Source organism: Dichomitus squalens (assembly GCF_000275845.1).
Source record: "Dichomitus squalens LYAD-421 SS1 unplaced genomic scaffold DICSQscaffold_4, whole genome shotgun sequence".
Taxonomy (NCBI): Eukaryota; Fungi; Basidiomycota; class Agaricomycetes; order Polyporales; family Polyporaceae; genus Dichomitus; species Dichomitus squalens.
The window spans coordinates 1,157,185-1,176,399 of record NW_006766886.1 but is presented as its reverse complement, the minus strand read 5'-3'; the positions used below and the strand labels follow the sequence as shown (position 1 = coordinate 1,176,399).

Sequence of the window (19,215 nt, the reverse complement as noted above, 5' to 3'; positions counted from 1 at the left end):
TGCCGTCTGGTCTGCCGTGCGTCCGTACTTATGTCGTGCCATCGTCATGTCGACCGGGGGGGGGGACAGAGGATGTGGACATGTTCCTGGTCCGCAGTTGGTGGCTTTGGCGTGGCTGGCGCTTTGAGCGGATCCGAGAATATGGAGGCCGAAGCTCGGACGAGGCGCTTCCTCTAGAGGCTAGCGGCGACAGCACGGAAGCGGCCGGAGAGCCGGGCCGAGCACCGAAGTAGAAATGCGCCGCTGAAGGGGCTGCTAGACGGAGGCAGAGGTGTGCGGGTCAAGACTCGACCCCTTGACCCTCTCGGCTTGACCCCGGGGTCTGACTCGGGGTCTGACCTTTTCGAGGGGTTAACACGTGATGCACGGTCGGCCCTCGCGTAGAATAGTCGACCGCGTACTACCGGGAGCGCCGGAAGGGTGAAAGTGCCCAGCTGGCAGCTTGAGCGCAAGGCGGACTCATATGCCACATTGACGACGGGATATGCTAACTATAGATGTCGTTTGTATATATTCGCTCGTCCTGACTGCTCCTACAGACGTAGAGGTCGGATAATGCATCTATGCTAAACCTTACACCTCTCCGAGTCCTCGCTGGTTTCCCGGACAGTACTCCTCTGGGTCGGCATCCATCACCACCATGGCAAGTCCCTCGCAGCGTTCCTGAAGGCCATTGGTTTCACCCTCTCGCTTATGGATGGCCGAGACGTTGCCAGTGGGCAGTTGGAAAGAACAGTTCGTGGCCGCTACAGGCGAGCTCGCTCGAGCAGTGAGTGGCGAACGGCCGGCCGACCCGGCGGTTCACGTGCCCGGAAGCTCCGACGTTGATGTTGCCTTGGCTTGACCCAGGGTCTGACCCCAAGGGGTCTGACCTGGGTCAAGGAGGGGTCTGACCCGAGTCTGACCCAGCCGAGCACATGTCTGGACGGAGGTGTCCGGGCACTTGCGCTCGCAGGTCATCGCCCTGTCCAAAGAGCGTTGTGCATGCCTGGCCGCGCGCCTCACACGCTCTTGCCCACGACACTCCTACCACCGACACGCCCACGGGCCTCACTGACCGCCCCCTGAACGACGACTGACGAGCGCGCCCTCGCCACTGACAGAAAGTACTGACGACCAACTGACGACCGAACAAGACTAGAAATAGCACGACATGCCGTCCGTGAGCCGGGACGATCTCGCCCTCAATCCTGGCCCCGGATACTCCTACTTGCCCGTGCGTCCATCTCGCTCTCATATTCTCCCCTCACAACCCCCACTCGTTTGTTCCACTCGTTTGTTCCGTTCGTAAACTGACATCCTGCTGCGCAGCCGCCCCACCGCCTATCCAGCCTAGACGACCCGTACGCCCTCACACTCTCTTCTACCAGCACCCCCAGACACAGCGCCGCCGCGAGCGACGCCAGCCTTGCGCATTCGCCCAGCCCGCCTTTGGTTTCCTCTCAGGACTACCCCCGCGTAGAGCACACAGACCCGTTCTCCGAGAACCCAGCCATGCCTCTCAACAACCCCGCGTACAGCTACAGCGGCCAACAGGGCTACTCCAACGTCGACGCCCCGTACTCCAACCACGCTTTCAGCAGCAGCACTTGGCTCGAGAAGGAGCAGAGCAGGAATAGGCGGTCCAAGTGGCTCGTAAGTCCCAATTCCCTCCCTTGCTCCTCGAGACGCTCAACTCACGCGTCCTCTATGGCAGCTCATCGGCGGTCTCGTCGGGCTGATTGCTCTGATCGCCATCGGCGTCGGGGTAGGTGTTAGCGTCGCCAAGAGCCACAGCTCCAGCAGCAGCAGCAAGAAGAGCTCCGGCTCGTCGACCTCGGTGGTTAACCAGACCGACCCCAACGACCCCAGCACCTTCCAGCTCGACTCGAGGCTCAAGAAGTCGTTCTACGGCATCGCGTACACGCCAGAGGGCTCGCAGCTGCCCGACTGCGGCAACTCGCTCGGTACGTTTAGCCACTCCGTGTTAATGTTGCGCACGATGCTCACCCTACCACTACTCACGTCGGCAGAGGACGTCATTACGGATATCCAGGTACCTCTCCAGTCGCTGGCCCTCGTCATTGTGTGATTTGGACTGATCGCAGTGATCCCCACTTCCGCGCAGCTTCTCTCGCAGCTCACTGATGTGCGTTCTCACTATCCCCGTATGCCGAGGGCGCTTCGCTAACTCCATGGCGTTTCACAGCAAATCCGCCTGTATGGCGCCGACTGCAACCAGACGGCGTTGGTGGTAAGTGGCACCGGGTGCGCCGCAGAGCGGTTGGGCTGAGCGCCGCGTCCGACAGCTCGAGGCGATCAAGCAGACCAAGGTCAACATGACCGTCTGGCTCGGGAACTACCCCGTCCCCACTGACCCCGCGCCGTACGAGAGGCAGCGCGACGCCATCATCGACGCGCTGAAGACGTACGGCACCGACCACGTCTCGGGCATCACCGTCGGCAACGAGTTCATCCTCAAGTAGGCTATCTCCCTCTCACATCGCGACTGCGTCCCGCGCTAACCGGGGCCGCACGCCCAGCTACCTCAACGCGAACGGCGCGACGGACCCGAACAGCGCGGTGGGCAACGCGGGCGCGCAGCTGCTCATCGCGAACATCAGCGACACGCGGAGCGCGGTGCAGGCGCTCGGGCTCAGCAAGACGCTCCCGATCGGCACGGCGGACGCGGGGAGCTTCTTCAACAGCGAGGTGCTCGCCGCGGTCGACTACGGCATGTCGAACATCCACGCGTGGTTCGCGAACGTGTCGATCGACCAGGCCGCGGGGTGGGTGGACGAGTTTTTCCAGGAGAACAACGTCGCGCTCGCGCAGACGCTCGCGAATAACCCGAAGATGTATATTGCGGAGACGGGGTGGCCGACGGCGTCGAAGGACGTGGGGAACGAGAGCAACGGGCCGTCGGTCGCGTCCGAGCCGAACTTGCAGGTGCGTCGTGCGCGGAGACTGATCTGATGGGTGTGGTCATGTCGCTGACGCGTCGAGTGTTGTGGAGCAGACGTTCCTCGATACGTTCGTGTGCCAAGCGAACAACAACGGCACTGGGTACTTCTTTTTCGAGTACTTTGACGAGACGTGGAAGGACCAGGAGTTTGGCGGCGTCGAGGGCCACTGGGGCCTGTTCTACTCGAAGTGCGTCGGTTCATCGTCATCTGTCGTTCGAGCCGTCAGTGTTGACTGTTGGATTGCAAAATACAGCCGCACCCTCAAGGACATCACGATCCCATCCTGTTGACCGCGTACACACAGCCGCGGTCGCGTACAATCTGACGTTTTCCCCCACATTCAAGTAGTGCCCTGACTTGCGATACCTCATACTACCCTACTGCTATGGTTCCTTGCGCTAGGACGCTCTTCTTTATGACTTCCTTCCGTTCGCCTGTCATGTGCTCGTGCTTGTTCTCCGTTGTCTCGTGTCGCATCCTACATCAGTATCCTGTTTCGACATCACCTGCATCTGTCAAACATCCTGCAGCATACGTTTACTCTCACGGACAATCCCCCACCCTTGGATTGGATCGGATCGGACTGGTGGGAAGGGCGGCCTGCCCCTCCCATCCTGCCTGCTCCGCAATCCTGTGCGCTCTTTTTGGTACATTCGTGACGAAGTACAGTACTCTATAAACCTCGCCCTCCAACCCCGCATTTTCGCACTTCTCGGACCGTTTCGGCTGGACGTTGTGACGCTGTTTCTGTAGCCCGTAGTAGTTGAGCCCTGGTAGCGTACTTGTTGTGCGCCGCCCAGGGTTCCTAATGGACAAAAGACTAGTCTTTGAGCGGAGTCGCTCCGCTGTGGCTAGGAAACCGTGGATGTCAATGGCCCAGGTCGGCGTAAGTGGCGGTGACTTGGGTGCGTCGTATATGACGGGTAGTTCATCGTGGTGGGTACTGGCTAAGACCGGACCTACAGCAGATCTGGTAGCTTCGTGACTGGGATATGCTATACCTCGTTGCGCCGAATAGTTGACGACGTCGTACCGCATCCAGTCCCGCGGGCAGGTCATGTCCATGCTCCTTGCGAAGAGGAGGGTATTGCGGATCCCTGCCTGGGCGAAGACGTCATGTCCACCGTCGTGACTGCTCCTGCTTCGGCACCTCGCAGCGTCAGGCAACGAGGCAGGCGGGCACCGCGGCCGGTCTCGATATCCTCCGTATCGTGGATGGATCTTCCGCAATCTGGGGACGCTCCTTCTTGATGCAGCGCGGCCCCGGTCACTCGACGCGGTTCTCCATGTCGTACTTAGCCTCGCTCCTATCGAGATTCGGGGTGCGACCAGCAGCTATAACGCCTCCGCCAGGGGATAGCGTGGCACTCGAGTGGTATAGGCGGGGCATGTTGCTCGTCGGTATGCGCTGCCCCGGAGCAGCGGACAGGTCATAGAGCAACACTACCGGCGTCGTTGACGGAGACTGTGTCGCCGGTAGGCGGGAGGACAGCGTCGGGCATCGTTCGCGCGTTCAGCGTCTGCTCGACTGGCCAGCCGGCGACACCTGCTTCCGTGAGTCAAATACGCGAGCGCTGGGAAGATGCGGGATCTGGGAAGCAAATCTGGTATCCGGCTTCGGTGTCGTCCACGGTCGACCTTGCGCAGAGAAGAATGCCAGGCGTGTAATTGTTCTCCGAAGACAGAGGCAGCCGGAGTCCAGTGCCAGTCATTGCATGGGTGATGCGGACACCTTTAGGGGTACGAGGGAGTCTCAGGCTGTGCTGGGTGTTAGTCCTCAATTGTAGACCCTAGCGTCGCGATTGGCAGCCATGAACATCGAGCCGCCGACCAGCGAGAAGGCGATCGAAAAATATTAGAGATCAACGTGTCCACGAGGAAAGGCAAGTGACATGGGACCCCATTGAAGTCGTGTAAGCTCTTCGGAGAGAAGTATTCGGGGGTTGCTGTTGATGGTAGGATTGTTGATCGAACCGTCATCGATCCAGCCTTCCTTTCGTGAGGCTCCGATGCTCATAGTGCTACCGTCAGAAATACGCAAGTCAGTGTTGTACCAGCAGGGGCGAACCATACGAATGCGACGATTATTCTCGTAAATCGTACACTTCTCCAACGTTGTCCGACTGGCAAGGCTCGAAGATACGGATTGCTTGAAGGCCGTCGACGTCGCCAAAGTCAGCGGCGGCCGTGTGATCTTCGACGACAGGATTGTCGCCTACGTTCATCGGCGTGCCATTGCTATGGGAAGTATCCCCAGCGCAGAACGAGTTCGACTGTAGGGAGAAAGGCTGAAGGGCAGGAGTTTTCAGGTTGTAGAGCGCCGCCTAAGCTGTCGAGAGACCGTAAGTGCATTGTGCTTACCCTTGTCAGGAGCGCATGAGTTTGAGAGATGATGGTCAGTTGCATGGCGTGTGGCACGTAGAACCTTCCTGAACAAAAGTCATTGGTCTGCGGGAATCCGCCGGGTAGACATATCGAGAAGCGGGCTATAAGATGGCATATTCCGAGGATCCAAGGTCTTGCCGGAGAGCGAGGAGGAGGCGGACCCCAAGTGACGACAATCCCATAGATGTCGGTGACTATACCGACATCGACGATGGATAAACCAAACTAGCCTTCAAACGGATCCATCCACTACGAAGCTTTCCCTCATGCACGTTAGATATATGAGCGGGCCGTCGCTAGCATTTATATGGCTTTGACTCGTACGACGCAGACTATATGCAAGATGGGGTTCAAGATGACGACTCACCTTGATATGCGCATTTTGGTTTCCCCGCCCGCACGCTGCTCCCAGAAGAAACAGCGTGCGGAGGGTACTTATCCTGAGGACCACGGAAAGGTATGCGCCAGGACCAAAGTCCCTCCCTCAGGGTAAGTGTCACTCACCTGTACCCGAGCCCGGACCCGGTCTTGCGTGCGACCTTGACTGAGTTGTTCCAGACGTGGTGTGTAGGAAGGCGAGCTTGCCGAGATGCAGTGTACGACGGAGCCTTGGTAATCCGGAGTATGCATATTGGACGTACGACGCGTCCCGAGGATGAGAATGTGGACTACCCTGCACCGATCTCTCAAAACTTTAGGGTTAGATGTTTTAATGTACGTCTTCTACCCAGCGGAAAGTCAAAAACAATGGCTCGTACAAGCAGAGGATTACAGATACACGTATTTGATGCTTGCTGGGGCCCGCCTGAAGGTAATGGGCCTACCGATCGACCGTACGAACGTGGTAGAGTACACGAGCTTGTACTGTTGAAGGCAAGTATTGTGCGTGGAAGTACGGCGGCAGAAACGCATCGATCGTTTTGTCTGTGATAAAAGTTTGAGTGAGGATAGTTCATGGAGTTCGTGCCTACAGCGATCGCATGTTCATTAGAATATCGTCAGTACCCCCGTACCAATGCTGTAGGTATGTATGCGTTCTGAGATAATCAAGGGCAGTGCTATCGGGTGCGCCACAGCAGGTTGTGGCCGAATTAATGTGCGTAGTGCTTGAGCGGCTTGTCTTCTGCATATACTCAAAGGATCCTGTGGCGTAAAGATGTGTGCGGTTACGAGCTGGCGTAGATTAGAAAGTGGCATATCTCGGGCGAATCGACGGGCTCGATAGAGGCTGCATGACTACCAAAGGCAAGCCTGTTGAAACGGGCGCCGCTTTGGCTTTGCTGTCACATAATTCGCTTGATCATCTACCACTGCGTCTTGTGAGATCACTAGCACTTTGAAGTCTACCCTTTTTGTCAGTGATCAAACCGCTCCAAAGGGCAAGGGACTTACAGAAGCAGATAGCCCCGCTGCGAAGCAGCGTGCTACTGAAAGGATTTGAAGCTGTAGGAGATGAACGGACAGCTGTAGGAGATGAACGGACAGCTTTGACATAGTTGGCTGGGCACTGCTTCGCCGCTGCCCAACGCTAGACTCGCTCGTAACTGATTCAGCCCTATTTTCCCCTACCTTGATGCAAAGCCGGACACGATATCAAAAATGTGCCTATGTCGCGTATCCTTACTCTAGAAGATCCGCTGGGGGAGTCACGAGACTTTAAGACGAAGAGTTTCATCGAAGAAGGCCAGTTTGATCGACTTCACCGCTGCGGCTAATCATGTCCCGCTGACCACCATTATCACCTAAGTAGACAGTATTGTATTTACGGCCTACCATGAGGCTCGGCCTCGCAGGGCAATAAACGGGATCTAGAAGAAGAAGAAACCGCTGCGGCTAATGGATGCTACTGTCAGATGTCGCTGCCGCTTTGAACGTACAGCCAGCGGTTAGTTCATTCGCCAACCTGGCAAGAGAGGGCTTGGTTCTGAAATACTACGATTCCTGCACAATTTGGGTGAATACCGCGACGTTGCTCTGTGAGTGCCATCCATCGGGCTACTTGGGGCGATCCTTTGACTCATCTCGTCGCAACTCCCTTCGAAATTGCAGAGAGAACCTAGCCGACGGCGGGCGACGGGACCGTTAGAGGTTCTGGAGTTCTGATACCCTAGCTGGCATTGACGTATGTGCTATGTGTTCGGCTTGATTACATCGGAGTCGGCGTCTTCGGCGTGTTTGACTTCATAGACACGGCGTCGGTTACCACCTGCGTACCCGAACAAGAGTGAGGGCGAGTGCACTGAGCGGGAGGACCGGGTGGTTCTCCATGTCGCCTCGCGCCTCTGCCTACAACTCTATCGGGCCCGCCGGTGCACCGTGAGCTTGAAGGTGGATGAGGGCACCTTGGGCTGGAAAACGGGGGCTTTATATACCTTTCGCCGCCAAGGATTAGCGCCCGCACTCGAGGAGATCCCAGTACTGATTCGCAGACCTTGGGGGGAGGAGACTCGAAAAATCCTAAGTCCATTCCGAGTAGAGGACTCAGCCCGACGTCGGCTACCGCAGCGGATACAGGCATTCTGTTGAGATTGTACTGGAATGCCCGGTCGTCTGCTGCAGGCGGCGGTCGCGATTGCGATGCCCCAGGTCGGGACCGACCGCAGCTGGTCCGCGTCCACACATATTCTCTTCTCGCCCAGGCCCAAACCTATCCATGCCTCTCCCGGCCGATGTGCGCCCGTCCCCAACCGTCCCCATTACAGTCGCCTTTCGAAACACTGGTAGGAGCTTGACGCACCAGAAGCGATGTTCAAAACGTTGAGTTGCTCCTTCGCTGCTGCGCGTGTGGAGGCCACAAACCTCAAGTCGTTGGCCAAGTCGACCATGTCTTACGTAATCACCACCACTTGAGTTATGTTCGCAGTTAAGCGCCGTGTTATAACTTAGCAAGAGTCCGTGGATATGTCATTTGCAACCATATCGAAAGAGGAATTGATCGCACAGGAATGACATACCAACCAGCCCACGCCTGTCTCCTCCAGCATTGTCCCGGTTCTATATGCTGTCTAGGATTGTGTGAAATGTGACTAGCATGGGAGCGACCGAGGTGTCATGTCGAACTCATTATTCACTTGACGCACCCAGCATCTATGTTTTATGGATCATCGATCACTCCTATAGAGATTGGGACACAACGGAGATCGAGATGCAGCAGAACAATGCGAAGGACATGTTGAGACTGTGCTACGCCGATGAGCATGAACAGACCAATAGCATGTTTGCAAAAAGCGGTGATGGAAACAATTGAGGTCGTGAACTGTACATCATAATGCCGATCGTGAAAATACAAAGATAGAAATACACGTCTTCAGATGTCGTCGATGTCGACCTCCTCGTCCTCGCCGAACTCGAATGTGCACTCGCCATCTTCTTCGCCGAAAGTTTCGGTCTCGTTGATTTTGGCGTTCTCGGGCAGCTCGCCGTATGCCTTGACTGAAAACCACATGGGTAGTGTAAGTGCCAAAAGCGACGGGATATCATGCGAAAAACCACGAGTGGGAGAAGGACGGGACAATGGACATGACATACGACTACGAGCCTCATCCGCGGTGTATTTCACGATGACATCCGCCTTGTCGTCCTGGAAGTCACGGAGGGAAAGGAGAATGATATCTCCTTGATTGATCCAGACCTGATCGTACGATGAGGGAGCGTCGCCATCGCATAAGGGACACTTCAATAGATCGACCAGGCTGGGAACGCACCTTCTTCCGCATCTTTCCCCGAATATGTGCCAGCCGCTTCTCGCCGTCAAAGCACATCGCCTCGAGACGGCCATTACCGAGCATCTTCGTGACCTGGGCATACTCCTGCCCGTCCTCACGGAAAACCAGCTCGCGCTTATCATCGTCGTTCTCGTTCTTTCCACGTCTCCGGTTTTTACCACCCTATTTCTACAAATTTGAGATGGAGCAATAGTAGTCAAATCAGTTTTTCTGACCTTTCCCTTGTTCTGGAGGCAAAATCTTGGTCAGCACGAATAGCGTGAAATTCGAGATATGTCCTGTACCTTCGGCATGCTGGACGAGTTTTTGACGTGAGATGATTCGCTTCTCTAGTGATAGATGGTGTGCGATAGACGCGATAGGGGAGTAAGGAAGGGTGGTGGGGAAAAGAGCGGAGATGGTAGAGGTGGAGGAAGGGAGTCAAGACGAAGGCGTCCTCTTCGGGAACCGAGGCAGTTCAGGGGCGTGACGAGTCACGCATAACTTCAGTGGGCCAATGTCACGTCCTGGTCTGAGTCCCTAACACGCATCACCCACCACTCTGAGCCCTAGTCCTTCCACCCTCTTCCTCTACGACAGCAAAGCATTATGGAACACGAAGTAGACGGGTGGATTGCGCAGCTAAGTCAGTGCAAACAACTCTCAGAAGCCGACGTCAAGCGGCTTTGCGACAAGGTGCGTGAACCCTCCCTGATGCGTGATAAGGCGAAGCGCCACCGGGGAGGGCACATTGACCGTTGGGGGCTCGCCTTTGGTGTATGCGTCGGTACTGACAACATACTTTCTTTTGGCTACTTACAGACGCGCGAGATCCTCATGGAGGAGTCGAATGTGCAGCCTGTGAGATGTCCGGTGACGGTTTGCGGGGATATTCATGGCCAATTCGTACGTCCGGTCCTCTTTTCATGTCGCTTCGTGTTCATGTCCGACATACTTTCTCCCTTTGTTCTATATGTTCGGTTACCTCGTCATCGTCATCGATACGCGCATCTAGCATGATCTGTCAGAATTGTTCCGCATCGGCGGCAACTCTCCCGACACCAACTACCTCTTCATGGGTGATTACGTTGACCGAGGGTACTACTCTGTCGAGACCGTCACCCTCCTTGTTGCCCTCAAGCTCAGGTACCGCGACCGAGTAACAATTCTGCGCGGAAACCACGAATCGCGACAGATCACGCAAGTGTACGGCTTCTACGACGAATGTCTCCGGAAGTACGGCAACGCGAACGTATGGAGATACTTCACCGACCTCTTCGACTACCTCCCCCTTACCGCACTCATCGAAAATCAAGTACGTGATCTCTCCTCCGCTATCCCCTCTGGCTATGTCCACTCCTAGACCGGGCGTGATGGCCCTTGGCACACGACTCGCGTAACCCGCCCTCTTGCCGCGAATCTCCTCCCTGTGCCGAACATGGAGGTCTACTATAATTCTCCTTTGCTGTCATCGGTTGCCGAGCCAACTAGAGGTTCGCTTGCTGCACTGATCACGGACATTGAGAGGGGCGCCTCCATCTCGTCCATTCGTGCGTTCCTGCCATGAGTAGACGTCCCCTCACAAACGGCGGCCACGATCGATTCGCTGTCAATGCTTCCATGCATTACCCACGTTCAGTCTTGATGGGTATATGGGCGCCTGCATAGCCAGACAAGTACTCCCTAGACGCTCGTTCTGACGATGTCGAACTAGATATTCTGTCTTCATGGTGGACTCTCACCATCCATTGATACCCTTGACCACGTTCGCGGCATCGACCGTGTGCAAGAGGTGCCCCACGAGGGACCCATGTGTGACCTCCTTTGGTCTGACCCTGACGACCGGTGCGGCTGGGGTATCTCACCTCGCGGTGCGGGGTACACATTCGGCCAAGACATCAGCGAGGCATTCAACCACAATAACGGCCTCACCCTCGTCGCGCGGGCGCACCAACTTGTTATGGAGGGTACGTAGACTTCCAAGCAGCTCCTCTGACGTCAGACTGATCGTCTTCTTACTCCTTTTGTGAACACAGGCTACAACTGGGGCCAAGATAGGAACGTCGTGACGATATTCTCTGCGCCCAACTACTGTTACCGCTGCGGCAACCAAGCGGCGATCATGGAGATTGACGAAAAATTATCCTACAGCTTGTACGTTGATCCTCACACTGTGCCGTTCAGGGTAGCCTCGTGCTGATCGTTCTCCACCATCCCGTCTAGCCTACAGTTCGACCCTGCTCCCCGAGCAGGCGAGCCGCTTGTCACGCGTCGTGTCCCGGATTACTTCCTCGTGAGTTTCTGCTCATTGCCGAGCATAGAGGGCCCCTTGCTCATAACAATTGCCTCCTACAGTGATCTGCTGCCAGTCATCCAGCTTCCTCCTGTTTGCACCGCCTCGTGTCTTTAGTACAGTACTTATCGTACGTCAGTACTTTGTAGCTCACCCCGTCAGGACGCTCCCGATCGCAAAGATGATACCTTTCCCGTGTACATTCGAACATATAAACTGCAGACGTGCTTGTAAATAGCTAGACAAACGAGAACGGTGATACAGGGAAGTTTTGCAAACGTGGCCTAGCCTTGTAGTCGTGGTCTACCTCTCCAGCTTACCTACACGGATACAGTGTGCATCAGGGCTCCAAAGCGGATAGGTTTCCCTGTCACAGTCGAACGCCAGGAGGCTGGCGACTGCCAGTACTCACGAGGAGTCACTGCGTTGCGAGGCCTCGGAGCTTGCTTGGTTCTGATGCGATAAGAGTGTAGAATCCACACTGATCCAGGGTGTGCTTGCACCATGTGTGCTCAGCTTGGATTAGGTTGGCGGGGTATCTAGTTTTGTTAGGAGCTGGAGTTGGTTTGCATGGTCGTTGATAGGACGGTTTAGGTGGGGCAAGACCATTAAGTCCGGAGTGCGCTTACACTGGATTAGACGGATCGCTTCGTGGGAGGTGAAGCGGTTGTACACATATGCGGGCTTTTGGGTATCGCACGAGCCAGGGAAATTCATAGCGCTATAGCGCCAATTTTATTGCATTCGGATGATGTGGTAAGAGATATTGCATCTACAGGGTACAGGCCTATAAAGAACCATAGGGAAGACCTGCAGTCGCCCACGGTGGGAGAAGACGCTATGGTGATCTAACAGCAACACCCCTGAAGTCGGCTTGCATTACTACGACAAGATGACGGTAGCCCCGCGGCGTCAGCATATGTCTACACTGGGGACAACACTGAGGCATATCGGGGAGACAGGTGTCGTCCCGTAGATGACCGGATTTGAATGCCCAGCAACTAGAGGAACATACCTCATAGTTCCAAGCAAGGTGAGTACCAGCTACACATGACAAGTAGAGGGTAGCGAGGCCAGGAGATCTTAGAGAGACAGCCGTCCTGCAAGTAGGATCATCAACAGCCCAGGTGCAGGTCGCGCGCAGAGACTCGAGACTCTAGTCGTCAGTGCATAGAGGGATCGAGTTCAAGAGAACGAGGGCCTGGCATCCATAAGTGGGGCATTTAAGTAGAGTAGCCTGATAGTACAAATTGCGAGTCCTGCAGCAAGTCTGTCTAAGATGGGGTGCATTAGGTTGGCTTAGACACGGTGAAGCAACCTGGTTTGCGCCAGATGTTACGCCTAATCCTGCCCAGGTTCTCACGTGGTGATCCGGATAGGGATCAGCGATGATTAGATCATCTGGTCCACCTGGATTAGACTGGTTTCGACAGTGTGATCCGCTCCTTTACAGAGCCCTGCTCGCAGCCGTTGAGCATATGTCAAGTTAGACTGGAATGGTCGTCTGAGTACATTTGCTAGCGTTGGATTAGGGTGGCAACTGCGTCTTCATCTAAGCCAGTCTAATTCACCCTGGACAAGAAACTTGGAAAACGCAGTGTGTTGAAGCTCAGGTAGTAGTGGGTACGATTGGTCTCTGGAAAGCGACAGGAACTGAGCCAAGCCACGCTGATTAGGATGCCGTTGTAATTGTAGTAGCAAGTCATGTAGCTCGATATCCAGGAATACCGTAAATGTGACCGACGCATGTCACGCCTAGTATATGGGCGCCCAAATGAGCGAGATTTCTGGACGCATCTGCTTCTCCGGACAGTACGGTCATCTTTATCTTCCACCATGGCCGAACCACAAGCAATGTATGCGACCGATGAGGTGCGTTACACTGAGCTTGCTTAAAGTGAGGTGATTGACGTGAGCTGGACGTTTTCGCAGTACGGTCGTCCGTTCATTATCCTGCGCGAGCAGGGTAGGAAGACGAGGAGCCATGGTGTAGAAGCCATCAAGGTGCGTGTCCCGGTACTTGTCCAGCATTCTGCTACCGACCTTCCTTGCACCAGTCTCATATTCTTGCTGCGCGCACTGTCGCGAACATCATCCGTACATCGCTTGGCCCCAGAGGTGCGTGCACACGCGTACCCATTTTCACCCCCAACTTATATGAGTCCTGCACAACCTAGGCCTCGACAAGATCCTCATTTCACCCGACGGCGAGATTACTGTCACAAATGATGGTGCAACTATCCTTTCACAGATGGAGGTGGAGCACCAGATCGCGAAGCTGCTCGTGCAGCTGTCAAAAAGTCAGGACGATGAGATCGGAGATGGTACTACGGGTGTAGTCGGTGAGTTTTAGCATTTTCATCGCATTAGTTCTCCATTCAACGTATCGTAGTCCTTGCTGGTGCGCTTTTGGAGCAGAGTGAAGAGCTTCTGGACCGAGGGATCCACCCTATCCGGATTGCGGACGGTTTTGATCGGGCGTGTAAAGTCGCTGTGGAGAACTTGGATCGGATATCCGACCGCGTACCCTTCTCACAAAATGATACCTCAAATCTGCTGAAAACTGCGATGACAAGTCTGGGCAGCAAAATGTACGCGTCCTTTCGATCGCTCTAGTAATCCTTCTCCCCTTCCCCTAAAGTTGAAAAACGCTCTTCACCTTCCACGCACTGCGCATTTTATGTGCTCATGTCCCTCAGTATACAGTCCTGTGCTGATACTCTTGATCAAATAGCGTTTCGAAAGAGCACCAGCAATTCGCAGAGATCGCAGTTCAAGCCGTCATGGCCGTCGCCGACCTCGAGCGGAAGGACGTCCCCTTCGACCTCATCAAAGTCGACGGCAAGGTCGGAGGCTCGCTCGCCGACACGACGCTAATCAAGGGCGTCCTCATCGACAAGGACATGTCGCACCCGCAAATGCCGAGCACCGTGCGCGACGCGCGGCTCGCGATCCTCACGTGCCCGTTTGAGCCCCCCCGCCCGAAGACGAAGCACAAGCTAGATATCACGAGCGTCGAGGAGTACAAGAAGTTGCGCGAGTACGAGAAGGAGAAGTTCGAGGACATGATCAAGCGCGTGAAGGACACGGGGGCGAACTTGGTCATCTGTCAGTGGGGCTTTGACGATGAGGCAAACCATCTGCTCATGCAGAACGACTTGCCTGCCGTGCGGTGGGTTGGTGGCCCAGAGATCGAGGTATGGCTTTTTGAGGGCCTCGTGTGGAACGTGTTTTGAACATCCCGTGTAGTTGATCGCCATCGCCACCAACGGCCGTATCGTCCCTCGCTTCGAGGACCTCACGGCGGAGAAACTCGGGCGCGCAGGTCTCATCCGCGAGTTGACCTTTGGCACGACCCGCGACAAGATGCTCGTGATCGAAGAGTGCGCGAACGCGCGAACCGTCACTGTCTTTGTCCGGGGTAGCAACAAGATGGTGCGAGCTCATCTTGACGTGGCTCTATACCTGAGCTGGCAATGCTGACCAAGGACATGCACTGTGCACAGATCGTGGACGAGGCAAAACGCGCGCTGCACGATGCAATCTGTGCTGTCCGCAACCTCGTGGTAGACAACCGCGTCGTCTACGGCGGCGGTGCGGCGGATATTAGCTGCTCGCTTGCCGTGGGTAAAGCTGCTGACGAAGTAAGTCCTGCGTTTCGCCCTTCCCGTGACATCGACATGGCTATAGCATGTCGTAGTAGCCTTCGGTGGTTGACTGGAGTTTTCCCCGCACAGATTCCGTCGATTGAGCAGTACGCCATGCGTGCCTTCGCGTCTGCGCTCGATGCGATCCCGCTCGCGCTTGCGGAGAATAGCGGTTTGTCGCCGATTGAGACCCTCGCGGAGGTGAAGTCGCGACAGGTTAAGGAGGGCGATCCTACGCTCGGCATCGACTGCTTGGGCAAGAACGAGAACGGTACGCATTGTCGCGGATGCATACTCATGTAGCATGTTCCAAAGAAAGGATGGGACTGACGGCATTGGCACAGACATGAGGAAGCAAAACGTGTACGACCCACTGATCTCGAAAAGGCAGCAATACCTGTTGGCGACGCAGCTTGTACGGGCGGTATTGAAGATCGGTGAGTACTTCGGCCCGCTTGATGAGCAGGCCCAAGTGTGTCACAAATGGATGGCTTGCTGACACTGTTGTAGACGATGTCATTGTGGCTGGGGAAGCCGACGCAGAGTAATTCAATGTAGAATAGAAACGCGCATTATACTACTGTCCATCTCCAGATCTAGTGCTGGCTTTGGCCTTCAAGCTACGGAAGTGCTATGCCTCCGGTTCTGCTCATGTGGCTGCTGTCACTTATACAATGAAAGGACATGCATTTTCATGCGCAGCCGTCAACGTGCCGGCATGTCAGGTCAAAGGGCATCAACAAGTACAGAGAAGGACCCCGAATCTCCCATAGCCAAACGGCTACCAGAGTTTCGGACATGAGGAGTCCCACCGCCACCCTCCTCTTTGAATATGTCAGTCGTTAATTCAACAGACAGAGAACACTCTGGATGCAGCATACTGGCGATCGTATTCAGCTGATCGCCATCTCCAACATGCGGTACCGTTCTCCATACAAACATGAGCCAGTGCCGACAACCTACGACGTGTACGATCCACATATGAAAGGACCAATCCTTTCTACAAGCTTCGACTGCGAGAAGACGATTGCCTCTTTGTTTATGCAGAATATATGTATCTAGAATCCAGCAAAGCACATGCATATATTCCTCCCTTGTATACTCGCTGCAGACGTCAGAGTGAGGAGGACAGTGGCAAGACTAGCGAGGACGGATCGATTCTTCCACTCATGGCGTACAGATTTTCCCGACTCTGGAGGAGAATGTCGGCATTCCAACAACCCCGGCCATACCGGCCCAGCCACCTGACTCGCCATACTGTCACTGCAAAGACAACAACGTCCAGGGTGTCACGGATCAGGTGAAAGCAGCCTGGAGAGCGACCAGCTTCGTCTCCTTCCGAGATAGCTCCGGGCGCAGAAGTCGGGGCCTGCATTGGGTGCGTGAGTCGTCGCGTTGTCTGGTTATGAACATGTTCAGACAACAGGTCTCATACCTACCCTGCCTACCCAGTGCTGCAGACGCGGAAAGACTCTATCCCTTGTGGCTGATCAGTATAGATGAATGCGGACAGATACGCCCGCTCGCTGTGTGCATCATGTAGGGCCTATTCCACAAACCCGAATGGGACCTGACAACCCGAAAGGGATATACTGCATAGGCGAGGTCTGCTGGTGTATCGGATAACACTTGCAGAGACACAGTAGAATGTAGGCGAGCCATGTCGAGGGTAGTAGCGAAACGCCTAGAGAAATAATAACCAAGCTTGTAAGCAATATCACATCGAGATCGACATGTACGCCAACGAGTACCCGTCATTGCCCCATCAGGAGCACCGTCTGCATATTCGGCACGCATCCCTTCTCCCGCATAAGATACTCCACAATATCGCGCGCATCGCACTTAACCGCAGTCTTCAGCATCTCCTGGTTCACTGTGACCCGGTCCCCGAGTTTCCGTTTCTTGGCGCTTCGCGGCGCGATGTCGCTGCTACTGCTGCGCTTCTTCCCGATCACCACGACGTCTCGGCCACTACCACCACCACCTGTACGTTTTACCGTTTGTGCAATCGTATTCGAGTCCCCGGCCACGTCGCCAGGGCCGTCTCTTTCGATGAGCATCCGCACGAGCGGGAGGCTCCGTCGTCGGATCGCTACCGCCACCGCGAGATTGTCCTTGCACTCTGGAGATGCCTCGTTCGCCAGCAAGAATCGGACCAGAGGCGTGAACTCCGCGTACACCGCGCGGGTCAGGGCATACCCGTCGTAGGAATTCGTCGCGATCACTGATATTCGCTCATGGCCGTACAGGTACCGCAAAAACGGGAGAGGCTCGTCGTCATCGGTCCACGGGCGCTGTCCCGGGTCGTCGCGGGGGGCGAGATTGCGGAACAGGCGTCGCGGCAGCACCGTCACGGTTCTTTGCGTACTGTGAGTCGATGATGCGAGTGGACAACTGGGGTTTCGAAAGATCGCCTCGAGAACCTCCTGCGTGCATATAGGATACCGAAGGATCCGCGAGACAAACCCGAAGGCGCGCACGCTCGCGGATTGAGCGGCGAGGTTTTCATAACAGGAGATAAGATAATCCGCGTGCACAGTTGCCGGCGCGGACTTGAAGACCTCGTAGAGGTATTTGCAGGTGAGCGGAAGAGCGGGTGAGGATGCGAAGGCGTGAATGTCGTAGAGCAACTGTACATATACTCATTCAGCACAGTACCCATTCTATGGTGTTGATCGATACGCACCTCGACTGGAAGGTGGTCTAATGCGACGACACGACGGCTCATCGTCAGGGTGCAGAGGGAACATGCTTACTGTGGTAGGCGCCCAAAGCAGGCCTGTGACATCACATAGTCACATTTGACGTCACATCCTACTGATCGGTGGCCCTATTCGGAAGAACATTCGCTCTTTGTGCCCACCTCCGCCCAAATTTCTACGTTGCGTTAAAGTCTTCAAAGGACTTTGTAAGAGTTCTTCAGTGGAACTAAGAGGCGGAACTACTCCGTTGCCGACTTGCTTTCACTAGAACTTAGAGAAGTCGATGTGTCTGCTGGCCAACACCAGAGTTGCCCTGCGGCCAATGTCGGATGTACTTCATATGAAAAGTTCATCACTTTATCCTACGGAGTCCGTCTCCTAGGCCGAGCCTGATGCCTAGCCTACTTGCATCAAATATCGGTCACATATGGTGGTGAGTATCTGGAAAGAAAGGTCCTTCAAAGGAAGCTCTTCCAATATTCCGAACATAAGAAAGAGCATTGAACGTCAGCCCCCAAACGACTTCCGCTCGTCGCCAAGACACTGAGCAGAAGATACCACATATGTTATGAAAATACTGTACCCTCACCTACTTCCGTTTGCTCTGGACAGGGAGTTCAGTGTACGTGGGACCCTGCGCAGCTCAGCGAAGGCGCCCATGGGACGCCGTCGTCACCTGAGTCCTGTCGGCGCCAAGCTAGCGTGGCAGGATCAATCAACTAGACGAGTCGAAACCCTGTCTTCTCGTCGCCGCATCCACTGGCCACCGCTCTGCCCCGCGTCAGCCTCGCGTCTTACAGCGCCTTGCATAAGTCCGTGGACGCGCTGATTTTTTCTCTCCGGCGTCTACGCTAAGCGACCTGCCCAAACAGGCCACATGACGGTCACAGGTCTGGAGCCCATGGCCCTCGCTGGCATCACAGACGAGTCTGCGATACACGCGTCTCGCACGTTCATGGTTGTTGACAGTCCATATTGCAGGGAGATGCGCTTGGTGAGGAATGGCACGGTCACTGATGTTCTCTGAACAAATAGAAGGTGATGCTCCACAAAGTAAGGACCGCAATTGATTACCCTCAACGGTCAAAATGTTTGCAGTGCGATTTGCAGACCATTAGCCTCGTTCTCTTACGCTCGACATGGGACATGGCAACACAATGTCTAGCGAGATCTGGAGATGCAGGAGGCGCTGCCACTAAGTACGCGTCCCTCGTGATTGTGCCTTTGCTCCAGACATGAAGTAAGCAGGTGAATTGTGTGGAGATTAGAACATGAGCATTAGACCACTTTATGCGCGTTCATATGTAGGACAAAATGAGATACAAACATTTCTTATCCATTATACACATAATGAACTTCTTGTATATCAAGTCAGTAGCTCTTCAATTGTGACGTGCCGTTATGGCGTAGTAGAAGTCTTCGTGATAAACTCGGGGCTGTGAAGACAAAGATTAGATCCGACTAGAGTCGAAGCAAGATCTTCAGTCAGTAAGGAAAGACTATATTGCAGCAACGAACTGTACCTAGAGTCGAAGCAAG

General features: G+C 55.0%; 6 protein-coding genes across 6 annotated transcripts; 3 read left to right on the top strand and 3 right to left on the bottom strand.

Annotated features, from left to right (window-relative positions):
- Nucleotides 1-1,681: 1,681 nt before the first annotated feature.
- Nucleotides 1,682-3,235, top strand: DICSQDRAFT_52425 (glycoside hydrolase; the record flags this gene model as incomplete). Its single annotated transcript, XM_007362553.1, has 8 exons — nucleotides 1,682-1,946; nucleotides 2,013-2,035; nucleotides 2,108-2,128; nucleotides 2,189-2,233; nucleotides 2,289-2,461; nucleotides 2,523-2,928; nucleotides 2,996-3,132; nucleotides 3,199-3,235. Coding segments are annotated over 8 exons (1,107 nt in total), but the record flags the coding sequence as incomplete, so codon positions are not given.
- Nucleotides 3,236-4,890: 1,655 nt separating this feature from the next.
- DICSQDRAFT_133529 (uncharacterized protein) lies at nucleotides 4,891-5,690 on the bottom strand. Its single transcript, XM_007362552.1, has 2 exons — nucleotides 5,307-5,690; nucleotides 4,891-5,233 (listed from the first exon to the last, which is right to left on the bottom strand). Exons 1-2 carry the CDS (start codon nucleotides 5,349-5,351, stop codon nucleotides 5,030-5,032), a joined length of 249 nt encoding a protein of 82 aa, XP_007362614.1. The 5' UTR covers nucleotides 5,352-5,690; the 3' UTR covers nucleotides 4,891-5,029.
- Nucleotides 5,691-8,637: 2,947 nt separating this feature from the next.
- On the bottom strand, nucleotides 8,638-9,348 carry DICSQDRAFT_144545 (nucleic acid-binding protein; the record flags this gene model as incomplete). The annotated part of the gene is made up of 3 exons (XM_007362551.1): nucleotides 8,638-8,961; nucleotides 9,035-9,217; nucleotides 9,340-9,348. The coding sequence occupies 3 exons, from the start codon at nucleotides 9,346-9,348 to the stop codon at nucleotides 8,638-8,640; spliced, it is 516 nt and encodes a 171-aa protein (XP_007362613.1).
- Nucleotides 9,349-9,588: 240 nt separating this feature from the next.
- DICSQDRAFT_100187 (serine threonine protein phosphatase 2A) lies at nucleotides 9,589-11,557 on the top strand. Its single transcript, XM_007362550.1, has 7 exons — nucleotides 9,589-9,730; nucleotides 9,857-9,940; nucleotides 10,050-10,349; nucleotides 10,749-11,001; nucleotides 11,071-11,188; nucleotides 11,258-11,327; nucleotides 11,390-11,557. The coding sequence occupies exons 1-7, from the start codon at nucleotides 9,644-9,646 to the stop codon at nucleotides 11,390-11,392; spliced, it is 915 nt and encodes a 304-aa protein (XP_007362612.1). The 5' UTR covers nucleotides 9,589-9,643; the 3' UTR covers nucleotides 11,393-11,557.
- Nucleotides 11,558-13,147: 1,590 nt separating this feature from the next.
- On the top strand, nucleotides 13,148-15,650 carry DICSQDRAFT_159835 (uncharacterized protein). Its single transcript, XM_007362549.1, has 11 exons — nucleotides 13,148-13,199; nucleotides 13,260-13,331; nucleotides 13,385-13,445; nucleotides 13,505-13,669; nucleotides 13,720-13,918; nucleotides 14,062-14,524; nucleotides 14,577-14,762; nucleotides 14,834-14,971; nucleotides 15,065-15,245; nucleotides 15,319-15,411; nucleotides 15,485-15,650. The coding sequence occupies exons 1-11, from the start codon at nucleotides 13,164-13,166 to the stop codon at nucleotides 15,520-15,522; spliced, it is 1,632 nt and encodes a 543-aa protein (XP_007362611.1). The 5' UTR covers nucleotides 13,148-13,163; the 3' UTR covers nucleotides 15,523-15,650.
- A 1,078-nt stretch (nucleotides 15,651-16,728) lies between these two features.
- On the bottom strand, nucleotides 16,729-17,702 carry DICSQDRAFT_124968 (uncharacterized protein; the record flags this gene model as incomplete). The annotated part of the gene is made up of 2 exons (XM_007362548.1): nucleotides 16,729-17,604; nucleotides 17,661-17,702. 2 exons carry the CDS (start codon nucleotides 17,700-17,702, stop codon nucleotides 16,729-16,731), a joined length of 918 nt encoding a protein of 305 aa, XP_007362610.1.
- Nucleotides 17,703-19,215: the final 1,513 nt, after the last annotated feature.